An 18,436-nucleotide genomic window follows, 5' to 3' on the forward strand; every position below is an offset into this window, starting at 1 on the left:
ATTTCTATAGTATCATTTTGAATATGTCTCAGCATTGCGGAAGGCACTGGTCTCCTGCACAGTAGGAGACCGGTTAAAGTTCTATATTCTGATTCTGGAATTAACCCATTCTGAATGGGAACCCATTTTGGTGTTAGCATCATGTTATGCTTTAGCTATTGAAAAATAGCAGATCTACAAGCTCATATCGCGCCACCGAGTGGCGCGATACGAGCTTGTAGGTCTGCTATTTTTGAAAAATCGAAGACACTTTTAGAATCTGATCTCAGGTCAGAATGGGTTAATAATGAAACTGTCAGGATGTAATAGACATTTTTAGAATCTGATCTCAGGTCAGAATTGGTTAAAGGCTAGAGTGTTTGTTCAGTAACAGCAGTCTCCCCCGTCTCTAGCCCTTTAACAACCTTGAAATGAAGAGGGTTGAGAACGGTATACGTCTTGACTCACGTGGTCGATGAGCTCTCGGACCATGCCGTTCCACTGGCCCGTCTTCTCCTCCAGCGCTCCGTACTTGCCGTCCTCCACCAGGCGGACCTCGTAGCGGAAGCCCAGGATGCCGGACAGCTCCCGCAGCAGGTCGATGCAGTAGCCCTCGAAGCGGTCGTTCCCGTACAGCGGCTTGTCCGACTTCTTAAACATGACGTAGGGTTCCTCCTGCACACGAGAGAAGATACATGGTCATGTCTGAGTGCATCCTTGTGTGTGTGTGTGTGTGTTGTTTGTGTGTGTGTGCGTGTGTGCGCGCGTGTCTACCAGTATGGTCGATACACGGAGTGATTTGTTGGCCAGAGAGTCAGTGATGTTGGATGTCTTGCTCTTGTGTGTCTCTGTCATGTTCAGACCGCTGGGAGGGTCCCACGTTCCGATCTGTGACAAAAGAAAAATCACATACATTATCATGGAGCTTGTGCACATATAGTGTAGAGTCCTCAGTGTCCTGATGTTACCACTGATGTGTTGGCAGTCAGATTGATTGGCGGAAATATAAACCTAAAGTACATACCGGTACTCATACGCTACCACACACACATCACGATACGATATCTGTGGCGATATTAGGCCCTCCATAATGATAATATCACGATATTCCATATATTGCGATATTCAATATATAGCAAGAGATTTCATCAACGATATATCGTGATATCTGTAACTTTAAACGAAATAATAACCATAAAAACCACAAAACTGGCCAATAAGTACATGAATCCATGAAGTAAATAAAACACTGACTGCAACTTTGCAAACGTGTCTGTCCACAACAATGGGTATAGCCTACTACTACTAGTACTGTAACTAATCAATATAACGATATCGCGATATTGATATTTTGGCACACCCCTAGCACACACACACACACACACACCCACCTTTTCCAGACCCTCCTCCTTCAGGCTGACAACGTCCAGGTCAAAATCCGTCCTCAGTCCGTTGGTCTTGTTGAAGAGGACACGTCCAGTCAACCCATCCCAGTGGGCCTACAGACAGACAGACAGACAGACAGGGAGACAGGGAGACAGACATACAGGGAGACAGACATACATACAGACAGACAGACAGGGAGACATACAGGGAGACAGGGAGACAGACAGGGAAAGAGACAGACAGAAAGAGAAAGGGACAGAGAAAGAGACAGAAACAGAGAGACAGACAGAAAGAGAAGCAGACGGACAGACCACATGCAGTCACATTAATAGCACTCCAAGAGCAATGCTGCTCTCAGCTCCCAGCTCCCAGCCCATCATTCAATTAACCGCAACTTTCATACCGAATCGGTCGTCACACACACACACACACACACACACACACACACGCACACCCACACACACACAACGGTGCTCGCATCAATTTCATCTTCGATCGCACAGCCTTTTTCCTCCCTCGCAATTATGAATTCCCGCCGTGCTCCTCCCCGCCCGCTCGCCGTCTATCACAACACACACGCCACAACAATGACAAGATGTTCCGGAAGGTGCAGGCATGGATGGGCTGACAGGTGAGAGTTCATTATGCATTGTAATTCATTGTGCTTGAAGTTTCACTTCAAAGCCAGAGGAGGAACAGACGGGCTATAAGGGGGAGAAGAAGTGATAGCAGACGAGGGGGGTGGGGGGTGGGGGGGGGGGAGAGGGAGACGGGGAGGGATGGAGGGGGAGTTCTTCTGGCTGGCAGCATCAAAGCACCACAATAGCTCATTTCACAAATTACCTGCAATGATACCATCCGCCGGAAATAAAAGACCGTCCTAGAACAAAAGCAAGACGGGCTGACCCCCCCGACTGGAGTTATACGGAGACGCGCGGAACCTTTGATGTAATCACGGGTATAGATTTAGACATAAAGAGGCTTGGAGGACAGCACTCAGAGAGTGGTGCAGGCGGTGTGTGCTCGCACGGGGGGAAATATGACTTTTAGAAAGGTATAGTGCCTTCTATGAAGCACGTGCTCAGAAAACATGATACAGACATGTAGGAAGGCATCAACGCAGCGTCACAAACTATAGGGATTTATACGAGACATTGAATCATGTGGATCCGATGGCTCCAGCATGGATGTCAGTCGTCTATGACATCATCTATAACCCATTCTGACCTGAGATCAGATTCATACGAGGTTTCCACTGGACACACACTGGTCTGATTGACCCATTCTGACCTGAGATCAGATTCTAAAAATGTCAGTCGTTCTTCGATTTTTCAAAAATAGCAGACCTACAAGCTTGTAGATCTGCTATTTTTAAATAGCTAAAGCATAACATGATGCTGACACCAAAATGGGTGCCCGGTCAGAATGGGATAATGTATGACTCCAAATTTGGCGATCGAAAGACATTTGGCATTGATCGGTCCAGCAGTTTGTCAGATTAGCTCCGGACACACAGTCAAACACAGGTCCGTAATATCTTTCTAAATCTTACATTAGAAGTGAGAATGCTCTGGGGCAAAAATGGGCATAAATGTGACATACTGTAGCTACAAACAGTGTAAAATACATGTAGTATCAAGTATTGGACTTACGTTTTGAGATTTATATATATATATATATATACTTATATATATTTCTGCTCCACTGTACTTTTTATACCACTACAATTAATTAGTTGATAGCTTTAGTTAGTAGTAACCTTGCAGATTTAGATTACTAGGTGCCCGTTGGAGCCTCTACAGCGGTGCCCGTTGGGCACTGGCCTACTTGGAACGATGCAAGTTGGAGATGCATGCCCCACCCAGATGTCAGGTCCCTTTTATGCCCATAACCCATATTCCCATGACCCAGTTCTTTGTCAGGCACGCCCAAATATGGAGTCTATGCAGAGGACGTCCGAATGACGTCAGAACAGGCCAGCTCCATATATGGACACTGGGCCCTGTCCAGAGGCCGGGGGGCAGAGGCCCTTTTTGGGGCGGTTCTGGACAACCGTGGGTCCGACCGACTCGAGTTACGTGGATTACAGACGTATACAGACGTACGTATGTATACACACGCACAGACAAAACAACATAATGTACTGTAGTGTTGTGAATTTGTAGATTAGCTATTTTATTTACAGTATTACAGAAACATTGAGTCTAAAGTTTCCCAAGGGAGTCGGGTTGGAACAAATGTATATATATGTGATAGTAGACACCTTTCTGAAGAAAGCTAGTGGTAAGCATTTTTTCTTTTTTTGCAGATTTGCCACACATTTAGCTCATTTTCTCTAACTATACTGTGTGCGCAGTAGATACTGGCATAGTATAGTAGTATGCTATAGTATAGTAGTATACTATAGTATAGTACAGGGGTCTGCAACCCAAGATGTTGAAAGAGCCATTTTCGACCAAAAATGAATTCAAAATCTATCTGGAGCCGCAAAGAAAATTACGCATTATAATGCAGCTTGCCAAGCTTTATTATCTCCCGGGTTGCAACGAAACTAGCAGAATTTTGCATGCTTTCCCTGGAAATGTCTTTCAACGTTACTTTTTTTGTTGTTTGATAGCTTCTCACTGCAGATTAAACATACAGGCAGTCAATCTGCATTGGCTGTGAAGGCAAAAGCCTCTGTCCACGAACTGTTAAATCCTCTGTTTTTCGTCGGCTATCTTTATAGGCCATAGCGTAGCAGGCAGCAGCCTCACACACCCACCGGTTTGTTTATAATAGACACCTGGCTGGCACGGCACTGAGTGTGTCGCATGCTATGACGCAAATTTTAGTTTAGTTAAGTTTTCCAATTTTGTAAAAATTTGTAGAATAAATATTAAGAATGCTTGTCACGTTTGGCCTCCTACAGAAACCATAAATGAAAAATAATTTATTGCTACTTTTAATGCTACAGGGAGCCACTAGGGGTGTGCTCTAGAGCCGCCTGTTGCAGACCCCTGGTATAGTAGTATAGTATACTATACCACTGGTACGTACCTCTTTGATGAGGTTGATGAAGCGCGTGCCGAAGCGCCAGGGCTTGTGGCGGTTGCACTGCAGCGAGCTGACCGTGATCTGCTGGGCCTGCTGCACGGCCACGGCCACCACGTGCACGGCGTCGTACATCAGGGCCGCGTCCGTCTGCACGCACACGCACACACACACACACACACACACACACACACACACACAGGGCAGGGACAGAGTGGAGGAGGAGGAGGAGGAGAGAGGAATGGGAGATGGTTGTTATTATTATTAGGGTGTTTACATTGTGTGTATGTGTGGCTTCCTCCCTCCGTCTGTTCGTCCACCCATCTGTCTTTGTATTGATCAACCTGTTCCATTCACATGTCAGTGTATTATTATACACACAGGCATGCACACACACACACACACACACACACACACACACACACACACACACACACACACACACACACACACACACACACACACACACACACACACACACACACACACACACACACACACACACACACACACACACACACACACACACACACACACACACACACACACAGCATCTCCTAGAGTTGCATTCATTTAGGGTTATGTGTGGGATGAATGCGTGGCGTTATGTGGGAGAGAAACATCAATAGTTGAGCTGTCAGATGTACGCCACAAATCCCAATCAAACATAACCTATATGACATCACCAACACTGAGGTCAGAGGGCAATTCAACAATCAATTTCACCTCTGACAGAGAACAACCACTGTAGGCTAAACGCTCAGCACGTCCTTACCAACACCATGCTTCAACGGAACCCCAGCGCTGAAGCACTGAGTTGCCCTTCTGCCCTTTGAAGACTCAAGAATATCTATGATGCGGTGGTTTCTCCACCTTTTCTGGATCAGAGCCCACTTGAAAATCTTGAAAGCATCCATTCTTTCTTTAACCTGAGATCAGATTCATACGAGGTTTCCACTGGACACACACTGGCCTGATTAAACCCATTCTGACCTGAGATCAGATTAAAAAATAGCAGACCTACAAAAATAGCAGACCTACAAGCTCGTATCGCGCCACTCGGTGGCGCGATATGAGCTTGTAGATCTGCTATTTTTCAATAGATAAAGCATAACATGATGCTAACACCAAAATGGGTGCCCGGTCAGAATGGGTTAATATAAATGTTATATTTTCATTTTTATCTTAGTGTTTTGCCAATTATTTGGGGGTCCACTTTGCAACACCCGTGCGGCCCACCAGTGGAACCCCGGCCCACAGGTTGAGAATCACTGATCTCATGCCAGCCATGGATTCCCAGCACAAACGGCACTGTGTCTTAGCCTATTAGCCAAAAGGCCTCATGGCCACTTTCTGGGCCAATGAGAAGCCTCGTCTTCCAGGCACAGTCTCTGTGGATGGCTGGCCTGTCACCGCGGAGACTAATGGATCCTGATGGGTGTGCCCACTCCCTGGAGAGAGAGAGAGAGAGAGAGAGAGAGAGCAGAGCAGGCACCGCTACAGATGGAACGCTCGCTCGCACCTCTGCCAGAACTGACTTGGAGGAACATGCTAAGTGCTCATCAACACATGGCTGAAGCAACCGGTAACTGGCTTTGAGAGGCGCTCACTGTATGTACATTATGATCACAGGAACAGTTCATTAAGGAGACAAGTGCTCAGCTGTGAGACTCGTCGTCACGCGGAAATGTCGCCGCCGTTCACAGCTCCGCCGTGGCGGCCCCACAACACGGTTTAAATTCCCCCGGGCTGGGTAGCAGGCGCAGCACATGAACAGTTCCAGGGAGCAGTGATCTTATTTGACAAGTGCCGGAGCGACAAAAACGATGAGGGGATATATCATCATATATACAGTTAATGTGTGTGTGTGTGTGTGTGTGTGTGTGTGTGTGTGTGTGTGTGTGTACACACTCACACAGTGACGCTATTTTCCTGCTCGGACAGACCCAGCCAGCCAGCCAGCCACCCATCCACAGACACACAAAGCTGCGTAAGGAAGTGGTTGCACCACTTAAAAACTTTCACTCTGAAAGAATGAATATATTCAAAGATTTTGCACCACATTTTCATGATTTTTCGAAATATAGCATATCTACAAGCTCGTATAGCGCGGCACTTTAAAGCTATAAAGTATAAATAACATAATGCTTAAAACACCGAAAGGGGTTATCCCCTCCTGAATGGGTTAATAAGTGTAGTACATGTTACTTTATAGTAAGCGCTCATCTCCTCTTGCTCATGGTAGAATGTGGGTGCATGGTATCTGGGGGATGGTAGAATGAATGTATGAAGGAAGGTGATACAGACAGAGAGAGGGAGGGAGAGTGTGAGAGAGAGAGAGATAGATAGTTTTTCTCTCATATTATGTTGATTTTATTAGTATTTATTCAGTCGGCCTGTGTTTACGCATGCAGCACATAGAACAAAATTGGTAGAGACCTGCGAACGAGGAGAATTCACCCATCGAGGTGGAGAGGTGAGAGAGAGAGAATAATGTTTGTATGTGTGGGGATATTGACTGTCATTTTGTGGACTCCACCAGTCCCTGGAGCTTTTTAGGGGTTGGAGACCTCGCTGCTGTCAGAGAGGCAGGATTGGAGAAGATCAAAGGAGGGGAGAGAGACACTCTTCCCTTCTCACCCCCCCCCCCTCCCCCCATCTCTCCATCCACCCATCCACCGCCTCACCACTTCCCCAGCGCTCCCTTTCATTTCACTGCTCCTGCGGAAAGTGCATGTGTCTGTGCATGTACTGTATGCATGCACATGTGATGTGGTCTGTGTGTGTGTGTGTGTGTGTGTGTGTGTGTGTGTGTGTGTGTGCGTGTGTTTGTATGTCAGAATGTGTGTGAGTGAATGTGAAAGTGTGTGCATACGCCTGTACGGCTGTGCAAGGATATACCTGCAGTGCACGCGCGTATGCGAGTGTGTTCACAGCAAGAGTAGAGGTAGAAATTCTCATATTCTACTAATCCCATTTGGTACACATACACATCCCCAGACCTCTTTCCTATATATATATACTCCCGGTGGTGAGGTTGGTCACATTCAATCAACGAATCACCCAATCAGTGTTCAACACCCATTCGGCCATATCACCAGGCCGGCTACACACCTCTCTGCCTCAGTCCCCCCTCTCCCCATCCCCCACTTTAAATCCGCCCTTCATTCTCCACCCTGAATCACATTGATATGACCTCCCATTACATCAAATCCAGTCCAGTCGAGGAGTTTCAGCACAATCTGTGATTGAGAGCTGACTTTACTGCTGTGTCAGGCCGGAGGATGCTGCATAAGCATCTAAATTTCTTCTCTTTTTTTTTGCTTCACCTTACTTAATCTTATTATATTCTACCTTACTCAGTCCTCATGTGCTAGTCTTAGTAATAACAGAAGGACAAATTGGTCTGATCCAACCCTATACAACCATTGGATCACAGGTTCTTAATGGTAAATGGTGCATTTATATACATAGCGCCTTTATCCAAGGCGCTTTACAGAGATTGTGCTTTACATTCACCCAGTCACACACCGATGCCGGGGGAAACCATGCAAGGCACCAACCTGCACACCGGGAGCAATTAGGGGTTCAGAGTTTTGCTCAAGGACACTTTGACACTAACTCTGGGGTTCGAACTGGGAACCTTGCGGTTGCCATCCGGTCACTCTACCCCTGAGCCACTGCCACACGTTCTATTTTCCATTTCCATGAAAAGTTTTGTAAGTACAAGGTTTCCAGTGACGTGACAGCGACTAGGTGGTCAGTGCCCATGCACAGACTCTTCATTTAACATGAACTTTCATCCCTATGCACGTGTCAAAGTACTGCATGGGACCAAATCACCGCAATCCCACCAAGTCCCACAAGCCTCATTGTTTGAATGATTCATATCCATCTATTACCATCTAGAGCCATCCCAATAGGACCATTTCCCCCATCTGCTATAACTTTGGATTGCCATGATATATCAGAGAGACGCCATCCGGCTCAAGCCAATTTGCATGGCAGCTGATCTGGGTCTGCCTTCCCTTTTAGAACGGGAGGAGAAGCAAGTTACAATCCCTCTGTGGCCTGAGAGACAAGGACGAATGTGTGCATGAAGGAGGAGAGGCAGAGATAAAGGGGAGCAGAAGACACAGATGATGTCTCACAGCTCTGGCAGAGTGCATTCAATTCCGAAAGAGAGCAAATAAAATATAATAATAATAATTATTATTATTATAATGCCAAACATTTTCACAGGTGGGTCCACGGACAAATACATATGGAGTTCTTGACATGAATGAATGAAAAAAACAAGCCCAAAGGCACTTATAAATAGGCAGACACAGAAAACAATCCGGGAACCACGTTGATAGCTCAGAGACAGCCGCTATACGGTAGCTGCCCCTTTGGGGCGTCTTGTAAATGCTTTAAGTGAAAGTGATCCTGAAACCCAGAGACATGTAGACACAGAGAGGGAGGCTTTCAAACACAACACACCAAACCACTGTTCTCCACCACAAGTCTCTAGTATCATCCCTCCCTTTCCTTCGCTTTGCTTTCTTTCTTTCTTCCTCTGTCTTTTGTTGCCATCAGTTTGCATGTCTCTCTCTCTCTCTCTCTCTCTCTCTCTCTCTCTCTTTTTCTCTCTCGCTGCCTTACATGAAATGCATTTCTGTACTACTGTCTGAGGAAGCGTGTACTATCACACGGACCATTCTGTCTGGGGAAGCGTGTACTATCACACGGACCATTCTGTCTGGGGAAGCGTGTACTATCACACGGACCATTCCACTCCTCTTTATGCCTCAGTGACAATACGAGCACAGATAGGTACGCCAGTACCCACAATGCAATGAGTCAGTTTTCCACGGCGCCTGAGATCCTCCTGAGATTTCTTTTGTGTGCGCGTGTGTGTGTGTGTGTGTGGCCTCATTTGCCGCAAACCCCACCGAGGTGCTTGCCAAGTCTGTGTGCATGCGTGTGCCTGTTTATGTGTGTGTGTGTGTGTGTGTGTGTGTGTGTGTGTGCGTGTGTGTGTGTATGTGTGTGCGTGTGTATGTGTGTGTGTGCATGCATGTATGTTTATACAATACAAACATCCCCTCGCCGCATCCGTATTTTCACCAGCTCCACCTGTGCATAATTCCATAATTCCTCTGATAATGTGGTGAGCTGAACAATGACATGCCTCCACTCTTCTACGTCCCCATACACACACACACACACACACACACACACACACACACACGTCACACACACACACACAGCACTCCAGTGCTACAGTGTATGTGGAGTACGTGTTCATACATATGACACATAGATATCACATACTGTACATCTGATTAAGCCTAATGAGATCATTGCTGGCAGGTTATTCACCCTGAATCACCAGGCTTTCCCTCTCAGGCAGAGAGTACATAATGCACACACACACACACACACACACACACACACACACACACACACACACACACACACACACACACACACACACACACACACACACACACACACACACACACACACACACACACACACACACACACACACACACACACACACACACACACACACACACACCACAGAGAGAGAGAAGCTCATTCTTATCTTGCAGCTAGAAGTCATATTCAGATTTATGGAGACAGACAGACACGTTCATGGAAGAACGGGCGAGCTAATGACTTCTTTCTATATGCGGTTGCATCACGAAGCACCACAGTCGCATGAAGACATATCTCCAGAATGCCTTTAGAAACCACCGTAGTGCGCGTGTTCTTCGTGTATTACAAAAACATTTAACTTTTTAGCGTTTATTTACTTTATTCCAGATGCAGTTGCTCAACACTTTACAATACTGACCAGCTCAGTGGCCCTGTGGTTAGAGTGTCCACCCTGAGACTGGGAGGTCGTGGTTCGATCCCCAGCCGGGTCACACCAAAGCAGTGGCGTGCACAGACATTTAGAGGGGCAGGTGCCCCTCTAAAAGTGAAAAGGGGCACCTTGTGCAGCGCGTGGAACTGGCCGGTTGCCTTAACCCATTCTGACCTGAGATCAGATTCTAAAAATGTCTATTACATCCTGACAGTTTCATTATTAACCCATTCTGACCTGAGATCAGATTCTAAAAGTGTCTTCGATTTTTCAAAAATAGCAGACCTACAAGCTCGTATCGCGCCACTCGGTGGCGCGATACGAGCTTGTAGATCTGCTATTTTTCAATAGCTAAAGCATAACATGATGCCGACACCAAAATGGGTGCCCGGTCAGAATGGGTTAATAGTGTGAGATTTATAGATTGTGAGGGCCTAAATGATATATTAGAAGCTTTTTATCAAGAAGTGATCAATGTCACCATGGTCCACATACTGTACACCGTACAAAAAAAGGGCATATTGCCAAAAGGGCAGGGGGTGCTCTAGCACCACCTCGTGTCGATCTGTGCACGCCACTGCACCAAAGACTGTAAGAATGGGACCCAATGCCTCCCTGCTTGGCACTCAGTATCAAGGGTTGGATTGGGGGGGGTTATATATCAACTACAAATGATTCCCGTGTGCGGCATGCCTGCGGCTCACCGCTTCATGAGATGGGTCAAATGCGGAGAACAAATGTTGCATACAGCAATGTACTGTGTGTGACAAATAGTAGGACTTTAACTTTATAGATCGTTAGCCCCAACGGGATCGGGGCCCACTTGAAGATCAAGAAAGTTGTCGTGCATGGTCCACCCATCTGACCAAGACGGCAGCCGAACGTGGTCAGATGGGTGGACCACGTGCATTTTCAGAGCATGTTTTCAATCGATTGTGTTCCGGCTTGGATCAATGAAACTAACAGTATACTTTAAATTCCCATTTAGCAGTATAATTTTAAGGTTTTAAAGAAAAAGAGTGTGAATGATATATCCAAACATTTACAGGTGCACTCCCTATTGTTTTAGAAAAAGAATAGCAGTAATCAAATGCAACAAAGCTTTGTCTTGAGTAATGTCTATAGTCCCAGAAGTCCTTGCATGTGATTGAATATGTGGCCCATTGAGCTGAAGGTGAGAAGAATTGCTCTTTTGAGTGTGGAAAAAGGAACAGATCACAGTCACTGGCTGATGACACAATGGGGAGGAAGATTGAGGATGCCGTTCCATTAGGATGCTCACCATATAACTAGAGATATACACCTGTAATTTCATTCACCCAAACTTTCACACTTTTAGTCAAAGTTTATAACTTCATCCGCAGAGACGCTTGAGTGGCGCAGGAGTAAAGGTCCTGCCCAACATCGCGGAGACTAGGAAACTAGCTCCTCGCCACTCGCCCTACACTATACCACTCGGTTTGAGCATAGATACTGTATATAAATAATAGAGACGGCACCGGAATTCCCCTCCCATCCACTTGCATTGCATTGCGTCTCTATTATTTATATATCTATGCTCAAACCGAGTGGAAGTGTGTAGGGCGAGTGGTGAGGAGCTAGTTTTAAAAAATGGCCTAGTATAGGGATGTGAATGCTCGGTGGTTCATCCGGCTCGGCCAGGTGATACCAATGAACGCAATTGACCAATAATGCTGCACTAATGCACAGGTTGGTCCGATCAGGAACTAAATACAGGAAGAACAGCATGTATGTATACCGCTGCATGCACTATTACATCCGGCCGGCTGGAACTCCATCACGAAGAGTCACACTTCTGTTGAAGTGACGAGTATTGGAGAAGACAAATGGTTGTCTGTGCTCTCCCTAGAACTGTAAGGAGGTAGCGGTGACAAGGGACTAGAATACACAGGGAACCGGGAACCAGCCTGTATAACGCCTGAATTAGAAGAAAAGAAATGTCCCAAAAAAGCGTTCCCCATGTGAAATAATGGACAAGAGGTCAAATTCCCTGACTTGGTATTATTTTCCCATTTACATTTAAATTCTGATGTTTAGGTGAATGATAGGCCAGGGGTTTTGCCATGCTATGTGATCAGATGGGTGGGCCGTGTGCATTTTCAGAGCATGTTCATTTTAATGATCAATCAATCGAATGTGTTTCGACTTGGATCAAGGGAACTAATATAGTATACTTTTAGTTCAGATTTGATCTGTATCACAGTAGTTCCATCAACTTAGAAAAATCGACCAGTAACTATAGGAGTAAATATGGCCCCCTATATTCTCTCCCCTATGTCATAGGTGTAAAAGTGGACACGGTACCCACAGTCATATGATTTGTCAGACCCTTCTGGGTATCCCTTCAAGATGAAATTCTGAAACTAATTGGAATTAGAATAGATCCAATTTATTATGTCTTAGGGGCAGACATAAATATAACTGTACACTAACTAAAGGTAACCAACATCTATTACGAGCACCGCTTTATTCTGCTCGGTTGTCAATTGTTCATGAAATGGATAGATGACAGCCCTCCAAGTGTCCTAATAAGAAAAAGTGCTACGCTTAATGCCGTTGGAGAGGCTCTCATGTGTCCTACGGGGTACCTTGGCAGAGTTTGTAGAATCATGGCTGCCATGCCATTGGCGCCATATATCCCATTCTGACCAGGCACCCATTTTGGTGTCGGCATCATGGTGTGCTTTAGCTATTTAAAAATAGCAGACCTACAAGCTCGTATCGCGCCACCGAGTGGCGCGATACGAGCTTGTAGGTCTGCTATTTTTGAAAAATCGAAGAGCGACTGACATTTTTAGAATCTGATCTCAGGTCAGAATGGGTTCATCAGACCAGTGTGTGTCCGGCAGAAACCTAATATGAATCTGATCTCAGGTCAGAATGGGTTAAGAGTGGTCAAAATGTCAAATGTTATGTGTATCGGAGTGACAGAGGATGCCAGTTAGATGACATACTAATGGGGAGGCAGGGGATGAATCTGCATAATGAATGAGGATGTTTATCATACTGTATTGTGTGAATATAGGTATTTCATGATTGTATATACTTTTTGTTTCTATGTCCTCATTCAATGCACTGTTATGTATTTTATGATTTGTATACAGGTTTGTTTGTCTTTATTGTACTGTTAAGTCTGTTATGTTGTGCCCCATGTGTTGTTATGCTCATAGGGCATCGTCCATCTATTGTCTATGTCTCCGGTGGAGGATGTTATGTATGTCACATCTCAAACTCGAAGAACTTAAATATACAATCAGGGGCTCCACTCAGAAATATACCAGAGTTTGGCAACCGTTTCTAACCTACTTTGCGGTAGTATTTTATACAATTTGTGGTTTTTACATTGTATTTCAGGCTTTTATATTTTATACATGATTGTTGAGTACTGGTGTTGTTGTTTTGTCCTGTATCTGTTCTGTAATTGTCTCCACCAGGCCGAAGGCATGTGGGGAGAGTATGTTTTGCACTCCGTCCGTCCGTGTGTCCGTCCGTGTGTCCGTGTGTCCGTGAACAGCTAATCTCGGCCACCGTTAACCCGGTCGATGCCATATTTTGCACACACACTCCCTGGATGCCAACCATGAACCTCTGCCCCAAACTTTCCAGAACGGCCTGTTATAGCGCCACCAGGAGGCCGCTTTGTGCAAAACAAGTTTTTCGATGCCATATTTTGCACACACACTCCCTGGATGCCAACCATGAACCTCTACCCCAAACTTTCCAGAACGGCCTGTTATAGCGCCACCAGGAGGCCGCTTTGTGCAAAACAAGTTTTTGCACAGTACACCTACAGATTTTGTCCAAACATCACGCAATTTGGTACACAGTCTCTCTAGAGCCATTCAACAAAACGGGTCTTTCAGATTTATCAGACTCCATCCTGATTGGTTAAGATTGGCTTCCAAAGTTCACAGGAGTGCTCAGTTTCAAACAAAATGCTGCAAATCATGAACACATCGCGTGATTTCCGTGAAATTGTGCACCCACATTCCCACTAGGCCGAGGACGAAATGCCACATGAACAATTTCAACTCAGCCTCAAGGTGGCGCTATAACTGGCCAAAAAGTGTTTTTACCTCTAACTGCACGGATCTGTGGATAACCTGGTGGAGACCTGTGCCCAACTTTTTGTTGTCATGTATCTGTTGTCTGTCCTGCCTTATGTGCAAACTTCAAGAGAAATACTTGAATAATAATAATATTGTCTATGTCTCTTTCTGTTGTATAATATAAATATTGAAACACAAAGAAAAATCACTCATATTGGCATTGCTGCTGTTCGTACTCAGACATACAGACATACACACGCAGCTGTTTGGCGGCCCACCAGTGGCCAGGCCCACAGGTTGAGAATTGCTGGTTTAATTCACTTTTGACAAAAATGTACGTACACACGGTTTTCATTTTGCAGCTGCTGCAGGATGATCATCTATTTCCTGCACCGGTTCACTCATACACCAAGAGTAAACAATTTAAATAGCCTATAAATTCAATGACATATATTTTGACAATCACATTACATTTTGAAAGGGGTTTTGTGAGATTACATGCCCGGCCAGGAATGACTCAGCACCGAGAGAACTTCCAGTGCTTTCGTGGCACTGCTGCTCTTCGAGAAACCGGTCAAACACGAGTAATGGGGGGGGGGGGGGGGGGGGAGGGGTCGTTGGGGGGAGGGACGGGGGACACCAAAATCACGTTGACACGTGTATTTAACCCGTTTAGACCGATTCTACAAAACGCCTTCTAAATCATGACAGTCTTCTGAAAAACCTATGTTTCTATGTCAGTGGTGCTCAACCTTTTTCATGTCAAGGACCCCCAGAATTATCTGTATTTGGTCGCGGACTATCTGAAAATATGTTGTTCCAGGGACCCCCCCCAGAAGCAAAGATTTGACTTAAAAACGTTTGCTCTGAAAGAATATATTCAAAGATTTGCACAATAAAATAAAAAAAAGACCTACAAGCTCGAAGCGCTATGAGCTTCAATGTAGATCTGCTATTTTTCAACAAGCTAATGTATAACATAAAAGGGGTTCCCGTCGTGAATGTCGTGGGATGCTACAGCTGTTCCAGGCATCTATCTTTGCAGATAAAAACAGAGCGAGGCCAGGAGATCGTGTCTCATTGGCTATGTCAGAATGTTTTGGTGGGGGGAAGCAAGCAGCAGCCCCTCGGGTGACAGGAACTCAATGGTGTGCCAGCAGTAGTCTCTCTCTATCTGTCTCTATACCCTTGCTCTCTGTCCCTGTCTTATATCCTCCCTTTTTGTCTAACCCCCCCCCCCCCCCCCCCCCCCCCACGCACGCATGCACGCACCCACGCACTCTTTCTAGCCTTTCATCCCTTTCATTTGTTGTTTCCCTGTCTCTCTCTTTGCCCCCCCACACCATGCTCCTTTATTTTCCATCTTCGATCTTTACAGGGTTTCACTGGACTGAGTATGGGCTCTAGCTATTTTCGTCCATGCTAAACCCCTTATCCCTAAACTACTTTGCCTATTTTCCTTTTTACTATTTTGAAAACCATTTTTGAATAGTTAAAATAGCTACAAGCTCACAATGTATCGATGTATAGATTTAACTACCGGTATTCAAAAATGTTTTTCAAACTAGTAAAAAAAAGGCAAAGTAGTTTAGGGATAAGGGGTTTGCCATGGACGTAAAATAGAGCCCTGTGCGTCTCTCTCTCTCTCTCTCTCTCTCTGCAGTTTGTTACCAATGTCTTTGCTGCATGCATGGAGGGTTAATCCTTTCCCCCCTCACATTTCATTTGAGTTGCGCGCTGCTCTGTTTCTTCTTCCCAAAGAAAATTGTCTCGTGTCATACGTAAAATAAACGAGTACCAGCTCGTACACCTCGTTGTGCAAGGACCCTTGGGTAACCGATGTTCTGCTGGTGCCGGACTTACAGTCTATTCATGTGGATTTACTGTAAGGCCGATAAAAAGAGAGATAAAATGGCACCAGTGGGTCCACAGCTAAATGATAGTTTGGAACCAAATGGAACCTTATGGTTCTCTAACTCTGAGAGTGTACAAATGGAACCCAATGGACCCGTTAGGCTCCATTTGGTTCCATTTGTTACACTCTCAGAGTTAAATTAACATTGATTTTACAATATGAATTGGGGATCCCAGAGACAGAAATGCCATTAAATGGGGGTCCGTAGACGAATGCAAGTAAACCTGGGGGTCCTTGAAATTAAACAGGTTGAGAATCACTGCTAGAGCCGTAAAAGTCTTCTCTTGGGGGGTCTATGGGGGTCCCTCGCATATCTTTTCAAATGGGGGTTCACAGGCTAATTAGTGTCAATTGCCCGTTTCTATTTATTATTGTTGTTGATTATGTTCTTCGTATGTCAGTTGATACTATCGATGATAAGGGCTACCAACTAAACCCTATAGGAGAAGCTCTCGTCATCCTACTAAATACCTAACCGACACTGACATTGCTGATGACATCGCGCTTATCAGTCAATCATTGGAATACTGCAGGCTCTCCTTCAGTCTGCAGGCTCTCCTTCAGTCTGCAGGCTCTCCTTCAGACGAAAGCTGAATACGTAAATATATGCAAGTCCAACAATAACCACATTATAAAAACACTCCTCTGAAACAGGTTGATGACTAGTATTTGGGTTCATACCAGTATATCTTCTTCCCAAAAGGAGTTTCAAACTATAGGGTATGGCCTGGTCAGCCTGCAATGACATGCATAAGATCTGGTCATCCCAGCTTAGTAAGATGTTAAAAATATCTAGGACGACCGTTGGATGGCACTTACACCCGCCTTCTAATGAGAGCGCAACATCTGTCTTGGAAGAGCCACCCATCGACTAATCTAATATACGGCAACCTTCCCTGTGTTTCTTCACTAGTCCGATCCTGAAGAACACGGTAACGGGTCAATTTGGTTCCATTTGTACACCCTCAGAGTATATTAACATTGATTTTACGATATAAAACGGGGGTCCCGACTCCCAGAGATAAAACATGCCATTAAATGGGGCATCCGTAGACTAATGCATGTCAAACTGGGAGTCCTTGAAATTAAACAGGTTGAGAATCACTGCTAGAGCCGTAAAAAATCTTCTCTTGTGGGGGTCCCAGGCATATATTTTCAAATACGGGGTCAGCAGGCTAAATAAGTGTCAATTTGGGGGGTCCTTGACCTGAAAAAGTTTGGGAACCAGTGTAATAGTGAGCTGAGGCGCAATGTGCCAGGAGGACTGTCCCTTCAGTCCATTCAATGACAACGTGTTACTGGCAGGCAGCAGTGGCGCTCTTTCCCAGCCTGCCCCAATTAGCACCACGCTGACCAGCCTGTGTCTGATTAAGCGGCCAGTTAACGCGATGGCCTCCCCCCCCACCCCCCATGTTTAACCAGCCCCCAGCTGGGAGAAGCCAAAGGGGGCAGCAGCAGATGCCCACTGCATGCACAGGCCTCCACTCCTCTGCTTGCCAACAGTGCTAGTAGACTAGCATGGAGTTACATGGAAATGCCCCGGATACCGGAGAACTCGCCAGTTTACCAAGTCGCCGCTGCGAAAATTCTTCATCAATGCCTTCATCGTTATGCTAAAATGTTGTCTTCTTCAGTTTAGTATATCAAACTCACAGATGTTTATAGTTCATTTCCAAAGTGATACAAAATTATTGTGTGGAATGAAATGGTCAGCTATACTGTAGAATAGATGATGATAAAAGTTGAGTATGTGAACAACAATGATAAGTAGGCCTACCATTTCAGGAATTGTTTACTAATGAATTACATTGTTTCGGTAGGCCTACTTTAGTGTTTAAACTTTTAGCATTCCTACTTTCTCTAGTGTTAACTCTAAACAACTATCCTCTCTATATCTCAATTCAAATGTCAATTTAAATGAATACCAATGCCCCCCACAAAACTAAACCAAACAAAAACTAACCATTTCTTTAGTAAAATACAAAGGTATTGGCAGTCAGAATACATTTATAGTACCAAGCACAAAAGTACCCTGTATGAAGAATGTCCCATTTTGCAATTATTTCCCCCCATATTTTGTCAACAATAGACAATCTACAAGATCAGCTTTGAAGAGCTAAAGTATAAACTAGGCCTTAATTGGTTAATGTATGCTTTGTCATAATAGTCTAAATCTGCAAACAACGAGTGGTAGAAA

General features: G+C 45.1%; 1 protein-coding gene across 1 annotated transcript in view; it reads right to left on the reverse strand.

Annotated features, from left to right (window-relative positions):
* Positions 1-18,436, reverse strand: part of LOC310876955 (glutamate receptor ionotropic, kainate 2-like) — a gene marked incomplete at its 5' end in the record, with an annotated part of 75,518 nt that overhangs the window by 22,580 nt on the left and 34,502 nt on the right. Inside the window, 4 exons of the mRNA XM_083790603.1 lie at positions 448-654; positions 754-867; positions 1,371-1,478; positions 4,405-4,548. Coding sequence (XP_083646729.1) covers positions 448-654; positions 754-867; positions 1,371-1,478; positions 4,405-4,548 — 573 coding nt within the window. The remainder of the gene's footprint in view (positions 1-447; positions 655-753; positions 868-1,370; positions 1,479-4,404; positions 4,549-18,436) is intronic.

Source organism: Protomyctophum parallelum (genome assembly GCF_964188405.1).
Source record: "Protomyctophum parallelum genome assembly, chromosome: 19".
Classification (NCBI taxonomy): domain Eukaryota; kingdom Metazoa; phylum Chordata; class Actinopteri; order Myctophiformes; family Myctophidae; genus Protomyctophum; species Protomyctophum parallelum.